Source organism: Camelina sativa, chromosome 8 (assembly GCF_030686135.1).
Source record: "Camelina sativa cultivar CO46 ecotype springtype chromosome 8, ASM3068613v1".
NCBI lineage: Eukaryota > Viridiplantae > Streptophyta > Magnoliopsida > Brassicales > Brassicaceae > Camelina > Camelina sativa.
The window spans coordinates 2,663,341-2,677,830 of NC_141887.1; the positions used below are offsets into that span (position 1 = coordinate 2,663,341).

The window sequence follows — 14,490 nt, forward strand, 5'->3', positions numbered from 1 at the left end:
TTAATTTTAATTTTTTTTTATTACTATCAAGATTGTATGATTGTATCATCAAAAAGTTATATTAATACCAAAACAAAATTACATTCAAAGCTCTCTGATTTTTGTTTATTTGTCAATCATTTAACTTTGGCTCACAAGTTATCTAATAATCAAAACAGAGTACATAAAAAAAAACTACAGCTTGAAATGCTCGTCTAATGAGAAAGAAAGATACATTTTGTAAAGAGAAGATATTAGTAGTAATAAGCAATGTTTGGAGTAAAACTGTAACAAGTGTATAAATTGTTTGTTCCTTGATTTATCAACAACTGGCTTCAGCTCTGGTCATGACCCCCTCTGAATAACCAAAAAAAAATTAAAAATATAAAACCCAAATCTTTCCCATTTCTTATAAAAAAGATTCAAGATTTGGATTCTCCAATCGAAACCGAAAGAATTTTCAAAAAGGGTACCTTCTATTTTACAGAAAGAATGATTCTTTTATCTCTCTCTCTTTCTCTTATCCAGCCTCCTTCGCTGCAACAAAAGTTTTCTTATGTATGTTGTAAACTAAATTTCTGAATCTTCTTCTTTAGAGTGAGTAAACTCTGCCTGCAGTGTGGCTTTGTGTTTCATCTCTGCTTCTTTTTTTACTTCCTCTGTCTTTTACACCTGTAAGTGTAACCTTCAAGATCATCTAAACGTTTCGCTTTGCTACTCCAAGATGTGACAATTCTTGATAAAATCATTTGAGTAGTTGACGTATTTTGTCCAGAACGGCCGGAGATGTTCGAAACCGATCTCGAGCCATGGCTTCGATTGCCCATTGTAGTGGATCACTGCAGCTTTCTTCACATTTCCAATGTTGGTCATGCTCTGATAGCCCAATCCAAGCATATGCCATGATGAGTCTATTATGTGGACGTGACCCTTGAACGCGATAAGAGCAGGAGGCAGGGTTCCAAGTTTCCACATTGTCAGATTCGACTTTAGATTCTGCTCAAAATCAGAAGCAAACAGAGTAGGATAGTGAGGTAACTTGAGATTTCTGATCAACAATAACAAAAGAGTGTAGGCTTCTTGGATAGTTACCTCTCTAAGCCAAGAGTGATACGTTTCTCTGATATTTGTCTTCCTCCAAGCTTGCAGGTCAAAGACATTCATACCATATGCCCAAGCACATTCTTCCGGATCTAAATGCTTTGAGATGAGTGGGTGAGAGAAATTGAAGTAATTCCTTAAACGCTTTGACATCACCCATTCATCTTCACCCCGGCAAGTTTCTACTGCTCCATTGACCTTACCACCAAGGTCAATATCCCAAAGCGGACTCAAGTCTCCCTGAACAACTATATCATCGTCTAAAAATACCACCTTGTCCAAGTTCGGGAAAAGCTATTCCAAACAAAAAGATAGATGAAATTTGCAAATGATTTTAGAATTCGCAAGAGTTCTATTGCAAGTTTAAACGAGGGGACAAAAAAATTACCTCTGGAATATATATTCTAAGATGGTTGAGCAAAGATATGTATTTCGGACTTCTAGACTGCAATTTTGAAGCAAATGTTCGAGGAGTTGTTTCAGTGAGGTTTGCCCCAGCGACATGATTACCATGATAATAGTTCCTAACATCATTATGGCTTTCCACGGCTTCCAAAACCGGAACATTCTCTCTCGTCAACCAGTCAAACTGATGAACACCTTTAACCTCAACGATAGCTGGTGCAACAGAATTTAGCGCAAACCATGAATGCATACCCGCATATGTCTTCTTGTCTGTGATGATGTGAAAGACAATTTTCTCGGGTTTTGAAGATGACTGAACAGTGGATGAGACCACAACTGAGGCAGCCAAAATATTGTCCGTAGACAGAATAAAATGGTGGTAAGTATTATCTGAAAGAACAGGGAGAAACTCTGGTGAAGGAAGCTGTCTACGAGCATGAGCATTGGAGGAATATTCATCTGTCAGTCTTAAAGAGAGACAATGAATGCCTTTGGGAATGGAACTTGCTGCGAAGTGCTTGTTCATAAGTTCTGCAAATTTTAATTCCCTCATATCCCGTTCAAACTTCTCCATCTGTTCAAAGACAAATAAAAACTTATCACATATGATAATCTTCCAATTAATATGGGTCAGTTTAGAGAGCAACAAGAATTAACAATAGTAGATCTCGTCCATGTACAGATAAGTGTAACAGATTGTCCATATAAACATAAACAAATGTCCTTTTGATGTAGGATCAAAAGTAGTTTCAGATTAGACAAAGCGTACCATGGCTCGCAGCACAAGAGCAAATGTTTTTGCATCATAGTGGTTATTCTTCATATCCGAGACAAGTTGACTATAAGAATTGGGAAGCTTCAAACCATCTGGAATTTCTTGAGTGCTTACTTCGTTTAGAATTTTATAAAAGTCTCTAGCTAGTCTCTGCAGCAACAGAAACATGAGAAAAAAAATATATCATTTTGAAGAATATGAAAAGATACTGAAAATTAGCCGACTAAAGAAAGAAACCACTCACCTCTGAATCATCTACCCTACCAAGAAGACGTGGACCTATCCGTCTCCCTAAACAATCTGAAAGTAAGAGAAAGGGGGAAGAAACTTTAATGAGAGCGTCACAAGAGCACCGGGGAGAAACATGGAAGTTGATCATTCAACCGATCTTGAATGGAAAACCTCAACAAATGAACATACTAAACCTTATAGAAGTACAGAACAGAGATATCCTCAAACAGCATATAGATAAACGTAACGTGAAAAATACCAAAAGAGACATTCAATTTGGTTCAAATCTAGTAATGCAGAGAAGTCTGTTGGTTTCATACTCCACACAAACAAACAAACAAAAAAAAAGGGAATTCTGCAAAAAAATTGCCATTCAGCTCCACAATCCAACAAAACGTATTGATAGGGAAATGTGAGAAACAGATTCCGAAAATTATACGTACTCCTAACAATTAGGGTAGTACAGGTCTTTGAAAACTAAGATCCTACAAAATATTCATTAGTGGGGACCTAACAAGAAGAATCCAAAATCAACCAAACTCTGTTGACTTAAGCCTATCCTAGTACAATCCCTAGCAAAAATGAAAACTTTTTGTTAGCTGCTAGGGAAGATCCTAACCGTTCCACGGAGAAGACAAAGCACAACAGAGAATCCCAAATTTAGCTAAACCACATCAGAAAAGTCGAGATCAGAAACAACTTAGGCTACAATGGGAAAAAAAAAAAAAAAAAGGAAGTAAATTGTGTGTATACCAATGGAGGAGCACTTTTTGACACCTTCGAGGGTACCAACAGCGGTGAGGATGAAAACAAAAGGCAACAAGAAAGCGAGGATTAAGATGGTGTGGAAGAGAGTTCGGTAAGAGATGTGACGAGCTGCGACCTTGATCTTCATCAAGTCAATAAACTCATTGCTGCTCGAAATCGTGATGCTTCTCATGCTAGGCGATATGTGAAGCTGCATCCTCCAACTTGGTAGTGCTGCAGCCCCACCACAGTGAACAGAGAAACCGAACCCGATAAAACCCTAATTCCTGACAGCAGCGGCAGCAGAAACAATCCCAAACCCAACATCAGATCCGATCAGATTCCGCCTCTCCTCCGATACCGATTTCTCACCGCTTCTTCTCGATCTCAATTCCGTCTCTTCTTTCCCGTTCCTTGTCGCTCTTCTTCTTCTTCCTTGTGGTCTTCTCCCAGACCGCATTTGGATTTTCAGAATCCAAAATTTTTGAGATTCCCGCCTTACTCCTCTGGGAGAGATTTGCTTCAATCAAATTGAACACGACGAGAATCGTAATGGGTTTGCCTCAAATTCACGTCTTGAGCAGAGAGAGAGATTCAAAAGAGTCTTTCCTCACAGATCAAGATTCAAAAAAATCAAAGAGCTGATGAAGAAGAAGAAAGAAGAGAAATGAAAATTAGAAACAAATGAGAGAATAACAAATAGAAGCTTTTTTTTGTTTTTTTGTTCTCAGTGATTTTGCCGGTGGATCTAAACCAAAAAAAAAATTAAAATAAAATTAAGGGAAGAAAAAAAAAGAAATTAATGGTTTATTTTTCAAGATCTAAAATTATAATGAAAAAAGAAAAAAAAAAAAAGAAAAATTAAAAACGGGTGTCTTGACCTTGAGTTTAGGGCTTGTTTTATAGAGAGCTAATTATAACATTGTCTCCACACCTATTTTCATGGCTAAGCAAGAGTTTTGCTTTTTCATCTTTCCTCTTAAATGATTGATTGATATAAACTATTTTTTTAGATCAGATCAAACATAATAATTACAAAAAATTGACACTTAAACTGATGTTAATTATTCCATTCAATATAATTTGACAATTACCCCCCCCCCCCTCTTCCTAACGTTTTACTGTGTTTATATATATGAAAATACAGTAAAACCTCTATAAATTAATAATGTTGGGACTAAGACATTTTATTAATTTATAGTGATATTAATTTATCTATAAATTAATAATTATTATTTTATAGTGTAAATTAATAATTATTAATTTATAGATATATTTTTAATTGTTTATTTTTTAAAAAATTATGAATTGGAACAACTATAGCAAAATAAGATTAAACTTTCGGATGTTATAAATTTTATGGTTTAGAAATTGAACTTGTAATATTTAGAAAGCACTATTTACAATAAATTACAAATATTATAGACAAATTGACTTATACACATGAGACACATAAATTCAAATGTATGAATAATAATATCAATTCTCCTCTTTTAATAATCTGTCAAATTATCAAATTGTAAATGATGCATATCTAAAAATTAAAACTTTAAATTTTAATTATTTGTATGACATGTTATAAAATATTTTAGAGATATTATTATAGGTTGAAAATACAACATTACAATTGTTCTATAGAATTGAGCTTTAGGAGAAACATACACTATTATATCAGTATATATATATATATATATATATTTACATAATTATTAATTTATGATATTATTGGGACCATATTTTATAAGGAGATTTCGAAAAAATTATTATCTTATTATCTTATCGAATATTGTTAATTTTTACATTAGTCCGACTTGGGATCAGCAAAATTTATTAATTTATAGTGTTTATTAATTTATAGAGTATTAATTTATAGAAGTTTTACCGTAGAAGCTTGATTTTGTAACTAAAGTCTAAACTGGTTTCGAAAACACGTTTAAAATTTAGACGTTTAAACTTAATATTTCTTTATTTATATTATTGATTGATTTGGTCAAAATCAAAACGTTGTAATAATTTTGAAAGTTAGACAATCGCATCTAGACATATCAGAACACTTATATGAAAAGTTTTTTTTAATAAAAAAACCTGATTAAAAACTTTCCTTAAAACTAATCATTAGACTAAAAGCGAAAAAAAAAAAAAAAAAAAAAAAAACTAACATAGTAAATTGACGTCGTCCACAAAACAAATGACGTGAATTACAAGTGATTAGATTTTGTACGCAAGTTCAATTTAATGTGCTGAATGAGAAAATTAAGCAATTGGATGATACTTTTTGGGTGTTGAAAATTTCATTATAGTCTTAGCTGGTAGGTCCGATTTCACCATAGGTTAATCAGGTATTTTTTTTTCAAAATTAATGACAAAATACCGTACAAATTTCTTCTACTTGTCGTTTTCGTTTAACATTTAGGAAAAAAAATAAAGTCGTTGTTATTCTTGTCAGGAAAAAGTAGTTTATTAAATTTCATTTATATGCTAAAAAGTTTTGTTGAAAAACCAAAGACCGACCGACACATTCGATTGTGACTTTTCCATATCAACAAAAATTGACTCGAACCGGAAATCAAACCCCGAGTTAAGAAGTGTCATATTCCCCAAGGAAACCAAAAATATATGTATATGACAGTTTCCTCGAAAAAAAAACAGTTGAGGAAAGAAACAGGGCAAAAAGTCTCAAACTTAACTATCTTATACACTTTCGATTCTGAACTGAATATAATTGGAAAAGAAGAAAGTCCAAAGAAAAAAAAAACATCCCAATTTGTTTACAACAGCGCAAAACTTGACTCCAACACTAACAAGAACCCGAAATCTTCATCATCCTCTGTTTTCGAGTGTTGTCTCTCTTGCGGTCTTGCCATGTGTGACCATCTAAAGCGTGAACTGAGCTGAACTTCCTTGAAAGGATGCTACTACACTTGTGTGTCTCCTTCTCTTTTTCACTGAGCATCTCACAGATTCATCCTCAGGTTCAACTAATTCCTCCATCTTGTTCTTACTTTTGCTCATCCGATGATACGTCTGATGACCTCCTAGAGCTTGGTAAGTCGAGAATATTTTGCTGCACAACCTGCATTCATGCTCAACGTTCTTCCTATCAGATTCAGTAATCATCTCAGTATCTGAATCAGTACACTCCATAGCCCTTACTCCAAGCTCAGTTCTGTAAAACCCAGATTCAAAGTCACCGGCTTTGCACCGTTTCAGCTGATCCACTTCATGCTTAACTCTTAAGAAACTCGCTGGTCCTTTGAATATCACAGGGGAAGTAACCTCTTCTTCTAGCAGTCTTTGCTCATTACTCAAAAACACAGATTCAAATTCACCATCTTTTCTCCGTTTCTGCTGATTCAATCTGCTATCGTCACTCAAGAAGCTACCTGATTCTTTCGGTGTTCCATAACTACTAAACACTTCTTCCATAAGTCTTTCGGTGTCACCACCTTTTCGAGGTTTCTTGTTGCGCAAACAACCAATATCAGAGCAACCTTTAGGAGTAACATCTACTGCTTCAGCAACAAGTTTAAGTCCGTCTACAAACTTGGGATTACTCTTAGACAAAAGAATCAAACAATCCGCAACTTCTAACTCTTCATCATTTGCATCAAAAGCAGAACGCGACTCAGTAAATGTTGTAAACGAACAAGAAAATGAAGTCTTCTTGCACCTAACAAGTCTCGATCTTTTCTTCTTCCTCACAAGACTGAAGCTACGACACATACTCATCATACTTTCTTCATAAACCTTCTGGTTCTTCGAAAGATGCATCACCGCTCGATGATTCGAATAACATTTCTCGTACCGAAACCCTTTTCCACATTCATCGCATCTGAACAGAGTCTTCTTCATCGGTTCCGGTGATTCCTGGGTCTTCTTCTTCGGGTTCTCCCTTAGGCTGTAGTAACAAGAGAAGTCTCGCTGTTGGTTCGTCGATTCTTCTGTTTCTTCTCGTGACTGAGTGATCTTGAGATGTCGCAGAGCTCCATTGATGGGTTTATCGAGATCTTGATGTTCTTCCTCCATGTTATTAGGCGCGAAACACACGAGGTTTATTGATAAAGAAGAAGTCGATGAAGGTGACGATGAGGTAGATGATCTAGAGGCAGAGAAGGATGCAACAGACGCAAGCCAGACTCATTATCAAAAGAAACTATCAGATGAGGTGACGAAAAAAGAAGGATTATGCTCTGTTTCTCTCTACTTTCCCGAGAAAACTGAGAAATAAAGGATCAGTTCTCTGGGAAAGAAGGTAGAGATAAGAATGGAGTTGCTGAATGCTATCGAACAATACGAAAGAACTCGAATCTTTTGAGTTTATGTGAGTTTGAGTATTCGGGAGAACGAGAGAAACAGAGAAAGATGTATAAGCACTGCTTGAAGTGAAGTATTGAAAGGGGTATTTTGGTAAATCAATCACCAAGAACAGTTCAAAAAGCGTAAGTCAACCTTTTGTTTCGTAAAGAGAATCCGACGTGGCAAGCGCGACCAATTGAAAAAGTGATTAACAGAACATCCAAAATACTAAACTGAAGTAGAAATCAACTAGAGAAAAACTTGTATATTATGAAAATAATACTCAAAAAGCTTACAATATTTGATAACCCAAGGTACATAATTACCAACAAAAACCAAACCTAAAAATCTCTGTTGGAGTTCATAATACGAAGAACAAAAGCGACAATTATTGATCAAAACATAGTTAAAGATATATGGAAAAACTCATGAGAATTTCGAAAAAAATGGAGAGAAAAATAAGCTAAGGAAAAGGTTTGGTTTGTTTAGGCAAGAGCAGGCATGTCCTTGAGCCACTGGTCCAATGGCTTACCAATGGAGTAAACAATGAACCCAATCTTCCTGAGTTTCTCAGCGTCCACAACGTTCCTACCGTCGAAAACAAAAGCTGGTTTCTGCATATTCTTAAAGATCTTTTCGAAATCGAGTTTCTTGAATTCGTCCCACTCGGTTAAAATGCAGATACCGTGAGCGTCTTTGGCTGCCTCGTATGCGTCCCAAACGACTGAGACTTGTTTCACAGTGGTGGGACTCATGGGCTGGAGATGAAGCGGGTGGTCCCAGTCGAATTTGTTCATGGTTAAGTCTCTTTGGATCTGCTCTTCAGTGACTTGTGGGTCGTAGATGCTGAGACGAGCCTTGTCACCTAACAGACCTTTGCAGACATCAATGGCTGGAGTCTCTCTTGTGTCTCCCGTGTCTTTCTTGAAGGCGAAACCGAGAACCGCAATCTTTTTGTTAGAGACTGTGTTGAACATTGAAGAGACGATGCGGTTAACAAATCTGGTTTTCTGGTAGTCGTTGATCTTGATGACTTGTTTCCAGTACTCAGCGACTTCAGGTAAGCCGTTGCATTCACAGATGTAGACTAAGTTGAGGATGTCCTTCTGGAAACAGGATCCACCGAATCCAACACTCGAGTTCAAGAACTTGGGACCGATCCGAGAGTCTTTTCCCACAGCGTAAGAGACCTCTGAGACATTGGCACCAGTTGCTTCACAGAGAGCAGACATAGCATTGACAGATGAGATCCTCTGTGCTAAGAAGGCGTTAGCTGCAAGCTTAGAAAGCTCAGCGGACCAGAGGTTGGTGGTGAGGATCCTCTCTTCAGGAACCCATTGGGCATAAACATCTTTCAAGGCTTTAACAGCTGCAAAGCCTTCAGGTGTTTCACGACCACCAATGAGGACACGGTCAGGCATGAAAAGATCTTCAATAGCAGTACCTTCAGCAAGGAACTCAGGGTTGGAAAGAATCTGGAACTTGATTCCTTTGCTGTTGTGTGTAAGAATCTTCTCAATGGCCTCTGCAGTTTTGACAGGCACAGTTGATTTCTCGACAACAATCTTGTCAGAAACCGAAACATCAGCGATCATACGAGCAGCGCTCTCCCAGTAAGTCAAATCCGCAGCTTTGCCAGCTCCAAGACCACGGGTCTTAGTTGGTGTGTTGACAGAGACAAAGACAATGTCAGCCTCTCTCACATGCTTCTCAACATCAGTGCTGAAGAAGAGATTTTTCCCACGGCACTGCTTAACAACATCATCAAGACCAGGCTCATAGATAGGGAGCTGATCACTGTTCCAAGCATTGATCCTTGGTACAGAGATATCAACAACGGCTACTTCAACAGATGGACACTTAAGAGCAATGACCGCCATGGTTGGACCACCAACATAACCAGCTCCAATACAACAAATCTTCACCATTTTGCTTTGTTAACCTCCAGGAAAATAAAAATAAAAAAACATATCAGATCCAACCAATTCAAACATTTTGTAAATAAAATAAAATTTGAGAGTGTCGGTTTAGAAAAAAAAAAACTCAGATCCGGTTTCGTAAGAATTAGAAGATGCTCACAGAATACGTTTACGTGATCATGCTTAATAATGACTAATGAGCCGTTTAAAGCCGCAAATTAACGAAAATTACACACGTAGAGCTAAAAATTCAAATCAAAATCTCAGATCTGGTACATGCAAAAGAACCGGCCGGTTCGAGGATTGGGAAATTAAAAAAACGTAAATGAGAAATGAAATTACGTGAATTGTCTGCAGATCACCGACACAGATCGAACCTTCACGCTTAACACAATCACACCAAATTATATGTTTGGATGGAAAAAAATGAGCATTCGAAACCAAAACAGATCTAAATCGAAACAGGAGAGAAAAGACGAGATCGGATCGCGAAAAACACACAAATTTGGATCGAGAAAACACACAGATTAAGAGAGATTAAGAGAGAAAGAGAGAGAGAGAATTGATGGTTACCTTTTTGGGTGAGAGCTACGTAGGCTCTGGTCTATAGAGTGATCGAAGAAAATGGAGGTGAAATCGGTAAATCTGACGATGGAGAAGAAGGAAGAAGAGCGGGTGTGAGTATGGGAGTTTATATAGGTGATGACATTCCTATATTGCCCTTGAAACCGTCAAAGATATAAACGCGGTTTAAAAGTGTTTTTTTGGTTACTTATTTAATTAAAATACACTTTCAGTTAAAACTTAAATGACAAAACAAAAAGGTTGAAAAAAACGATGGGCCTCACAATGTTTGGCAGGTTTAAAGTTTCTTCAAGACACGTTCTTAAAATATTTTGACATTTATCCCATAGATTCGATTTCGACCAACATAAATTTGACTGTGTCATATATGCCAAAATAATTATAGTAAGTCATTTTAATTAAATTTATCTGAATTTGTTTTCTGGATAGTTTTTAACATTTGTTCAAATATATATATATATATTGGAAACGAAATAAATTCATTAATTGTCTTTCTCTTTTCTTTAAAAAAAAGAGTATATGACTGTACTTTACTAATCTCCACAGGACCACAACAAAAAAAAAGAAAAAAAAAATTTTGCTGAATGATCTCAATAGATTTTATTTGTTTGTTAACGACGTATTTTGCAAACGAAAATTTGAGGCATATACATTATTGGTTTGTATATTTTTCTATGCGTCACGGTCCATTTTTTTATATAGTCTATAATATTATTATTTCCAAAAGTTTGGTGTTTAATTTCAAGAATGTACATGTTAATCTACTTATTATAAAAACCAATATTGTATGAGTACTTAATTAGGTGATTGTGTGGTGAAGTCTGCAGGACAAACTTGAGACAAAAGACTAATTGCACTTTGCTTCAAAACTCAGTCACACCTTTTTGAAGTGTTTCTCAAGCTATATATAGTTGAATATAATTATACAACAATAACTAATAAAAAAAAGAAGAGTGTGGTTGAACTTACAATATTAAAAACTATTGAAAAGCTAACATAATTCGTATACGTTGGTTGACCAGCAAAAAAGCTGGTTCGTGTACAACTCGATTTGGTTTGCCATGTTACTTAACTCAGTGACCTAAGAACGGTAAAACCCCATATCAATCATGATTTGTAGATTCACTAATTACGTAATTATATATATTGTTAATGTTAGTTGACATTCGAATTAGAATGCGTCATACGACATCTTTCACTTTTTTAGCAACGTATACTCCTGTCAATTTCTGTAGTCTTTTTTTTTTTTTTTTTTTTTTTGACAATAATTTCTGTAGTCTTTTTACGCAAATACAATACGCATCTTACATGTAGAGATTTATACATTCTAGAATAAAAATACAAAAGCAACAATAATATGATAAGAGGGAATCTAATCAAGACGATCACCTAAGCACGAGCCTATTAGGCGCAACACCTTTAGCTTGATCCAACGTAGTGAAACCTTCCCAAACCAATCCACTCTTGGGTCCACGTACCTTGGTTCTCTTAGACTGCACCCATTCCCAAAACCAAATCACAAATTCCCAAATGATCAGAAGCACGAACACACCCACACCTGCGTTCATGAGCGCTCTATCGTTCGGCTTGATCACAATCCCTGCTTCAGAGTAAGCAAAGATCAGAGGAACGAACAGAGGGTAATACCAAAACGCACTCTCTTGACCTAAATTCAACAAGCGTATTATCATATAAATGGCAAAGGAGAAACCGAAACTGTTCCAACACCATAACCAGATAAAAGAGCCTTCGTCCATAATCACTGAGCCCGCTTTCGGACTGCTTGTTATTGTACTATTTTGACCGCCACCACTGAACCCGCTTGTACCACCGCCATCAGACACGCCTCCGGGAGGCTGGAGACCGGTCTGATAAGTAGCTGTGACTATGAGAGCTGCGACCACTAAAAGAGCGTTTCTTCTCTCTTCAGAGATCCAAGAATAAAACCGAATACTCTTTGTCCGTCTTGATTCTCTCCAAGAAAGCTTGGACGCGAGTAGGTCCGATGTTGTCTTAATCTTAACCAGAGAAACAGAACGTTTTCCACCATGTCTCTTAACCATTCTCTCTATCTCTCTGTTATTGTGTAATGCAGCGACGTCGAGAACAGTGAAACCGTTCTTGTTCTCAATGTTGACGTTAATCTTGGAACTCACTAACATCAGTTTCATCGCTTGACGATTGTTTTCGTACGCCGCGAGATGTAAAGGCGTGTGACCGTCTTTGTCTCTTCGGTTTATGACTCTTGTCTCGATCGACTCTGCATCTTTTTGACACAATCTTAGGATCCATCCCATGAGAATTTTAAGAACGATTAGTCCTTCTCTTTGGTCATAGTTATTCACGGCGATGTGAAGAGCATTTTCTCCGTTCACGTTTGCGTCCACGATGCTTTTGGGGCAAACCAAGAAGAACTCTGATATCAGATCAATCTTCTTTTTGCTTACCGCAACTAGCAACGGCGTCATACCTTTTCTTGGACACGAAAAATGAAATTAACGACTCGGTTATCAATCCGGTTAAGCCGAGTTTAGGCTATCTAGTTCAACTGACCATACCAAATTAACCTAATTTTCAAACTAGTATTGGTCATACTTCAATATTACAATCTCCAAGATTTGAACTTGCTAGATACATTTTTTTTTGTTTAATAAACAAAAAACTAGATACATATTATAACAGTAGTAATTAATTCGGAATAACTCAACAAAATGAGTAAGGGTACGTACCATGTCTCCCTTTAAGACGAACAAGGCTTGGATCAACCTTAACTAGTTCAAGAACTAACCAGGAGTGACCATGATCAACGGCGAGGTGTAACGGCGTAAGTCCGTCGGCGTTAAGTTTCCGAGCAAAAGAAGGTTTCAAGTTCATAATTTCCATGGCAAACTCTGTTTTTCCGGCTACGGCTGCCACGTGGAGAGGAGTATTAAAGAACGGCACGTTGTCGATTTTATCAAGAACGTATGAATCTTCATTGATAAGTTCGTATAGTAGATCGATGTTTCCAGATTTAGCAGCAGCTTCTAATGACCTTTGATCCATTAATGCAGAGACCAAAACAACAATGACGAAGATGCCAATTATGATTTGGTGCCTTGGTGGTTAAATATGAGGGAGATGACGAAACGTGATTGGCTACGAACTGATAACTAAATTTGTGAACCAAGGAAATTCCCCAATTAAAAAAAAGGAGTTGAAAATTATATATGACGTGGCCGTATGCGTTGACAAGTCAGCTTCACCGTCTCTTTGATCCAACGGCTAGGATTACACGAAACTAATCTGCTGTGATCAGATGTGACGTGGTATTAAACCTGGATTAAAACAGAATCTATACAATTAACCGAGAAGCACACACGAGATTAAAAAAAACAAAAACTATAACATATATCCATATATCCATATTGCCAAACGGATCCACTTGCCTACATAATTTAAAAAAAAAATTTAAAAATTAAAATTTCTTAAAATAATGGTAACAATTATTAAAGACTAAATGATTAACTCTTTTTATAATTCAAAATATTCCAGTATTTTAGGAAATTATATTAACTATAAATGATACATTCCTATATTTTATGAAACTATATTAATTACAAATAATAAATTCAAATATTTGACATACCGTCACTATATTAAAAAAAAAAATACAGTCAATAAGATTACAAAATGAAAATTTTAAATATTATAATAAAAACAAAATTATTTATATTAACAATTCCTTGAATTTTATATAGTAATTAAAATTTTATAAAATAATAAGAGATTTTCGCAATTAATAAAACTTATCATTTAAGATTTCCATAACAATTGTATCTAATTAAATTCGAATAGTATATATGAAAATAACTTAACTTTAATTTAAACAGATGATTTATTTTAAGAAATCTTGAAATTAAAAAATAAAAGAAAATTTTCCTAAAACAATGGTAACAATTATTAAAGACTAAATGATTAACTCTTTTATAATTCAAAATATTCCAGTATTTTAGGAAACTATATTAACTATAAATGATATATTCCTATATTTTATGAAACTATATTAATTACAAATAATAAATTCAAATATTTGACATACCGTCACTATATTAAAAAAAAAAATACAGTCAATAAGATTACAAAATGAAAATTTTAAATATTATAATAAAAACAAAATTATTTATATTAACAATTCCTTGAATTTTATATAGTAATTAAAATTTTATAAAATAATAAGAGATTTTCGCAATTAATAAAACTTATCATTTAAGATTTCCATAACAACTGTATCTAATTAAATTCGAATAGTATATATGAAAATAACTTAACTTTAATTTAAACAGATGATTTATTTTAAGAAATCTTGAAATTAAAAAATAAAAGAAAATTTTCCTAAAACAATGGTAACAATTATTAAAGACTAAATGATTAACTCTTTTATAATTCAAAATATTCCAGTATTTTAGGAAA

At 35.2% G+C, this 14,490-nt stretch overlaps 4 protein-coding genes across 6 annotated transcripts; all 4 read right to left on the reverse strand.

Moving 5' to 3' along the window:
• Positions 1 to 40: 40 nt before the first annotated feature.
• On the reverse strand, positions 41 to 4,254 carry LOC104705823 (putative galacturonosyltransferase 14). Of its 2 annotated transcripts, XR_015564752.1 has the most exons (7): positions 3,245 to 4,190; positions 2,505 to 2,560; positions 2,255 to 2,410; positions 1,469 to 2,059; positions 1,072 to 1,374; positions 453 to 975; positions 41 to 336 (listed from the first exon to the last, which is right to left on the reverse strand). XR_015564752.1 is itself a non-coding variant. In XM_087463505.1 (6 exons), the coding sequence occupies exons 1-6, from the start codon at positions 3,453 to 3,455 to the stop codon at positions 694 to 696; spliced, it is 1,599 nt and encodes a 532-aa protein (XP_087319631.1). In that variant the 5' UTR covers positions 3,456 to 4,254; the 3' UTR covers positions 41 to 693. The 2 variants fall into 2 exon arrangements, 1 of the variants encoding a protein (XP_087319631.1); XM_087463505.1 differs by having other exon boundaries at positions 41 to 975; positions 3,245 to 4,254.
• A 1,756-nt stretch (positions 4,255 to 6,010) lies between these two features.
• On the reverse strand, positions 6,011 to 7,386 carry LOC104705824 (uncharacterized). Its single transcript, XM_010421906.2, has one exon. It carries the CDS (start codon positions 7,262 to 7,264, stop codon positions 6,113 to 6,115), a length of 1,152 nt encoding a protein of 383 aa, XP_010420208.1. The 5' UTR covers positions 7,265 to 7,386; the 3' UTR covers positions 6,011 to 6,112.
• A 398-nt stretch (positions 7,387 to 7,784) lies between these two features.
• Positions 7,785 to 10,258, reverse strand: LOC104705825 (UDP-glucose 6-dehydrogenase 3). Its single transcript, XM_010421908.3, has 2 exons — positions 10,027 to 10,258; positions 7,785 to 9,476 (listed from the first exon to the last, which is right to left on the reverse strand). Exon 2 carries the CDS (start codon positions 9,460 to 9,462, stop codon positions 8,020 to 8,022), a length of 1,443 nt encoding a protein of 480 aa, XP_010420210.1. The 5' UTR covers positions 9,463 to 9,476; positions 10,027 to 10,258; the 3' UTR covers positions 7,785 to 8,019.
• Positions 10,259 to 11,317: 1,059 nt separating this feature from the next.
• LOC104705826 (ankyrin repeat-containing protein BDA1) lies at positions 11,318 to 13,218 on the reverse strand. Of its 2 annotated transcripts, none has more exons than XM_087463508.1 (2): positions 12,768 to 13,218; positions 11,318 to 11,638 (listed from the first exon to the last, which is right to left on the reverse strand). In XM_087463508.1, the coding sequence occupies exons 1-2, from the start codon at positions 13,081 to 13,083 to the stop codon at positions 11,424 to 11,426; spliced, it is 531 nt and encodes a 176-aa protein (XP_087319634.1). In that variant the 5' UTR covers positions 13,084 to 13,218; the 3' UTR covers positions 11,318 to 11,423. The 2 variants fall into 2 exon arrangements, with proteins under 2 accessions (XP_087319634.1, XP_010420211.1); XM_010421909.3 differs by having other exon boundaries at positions 11,318 to 12,508.
• Positions 13,219 to 14,490: the final 1,272 nt, after the last annotated feature.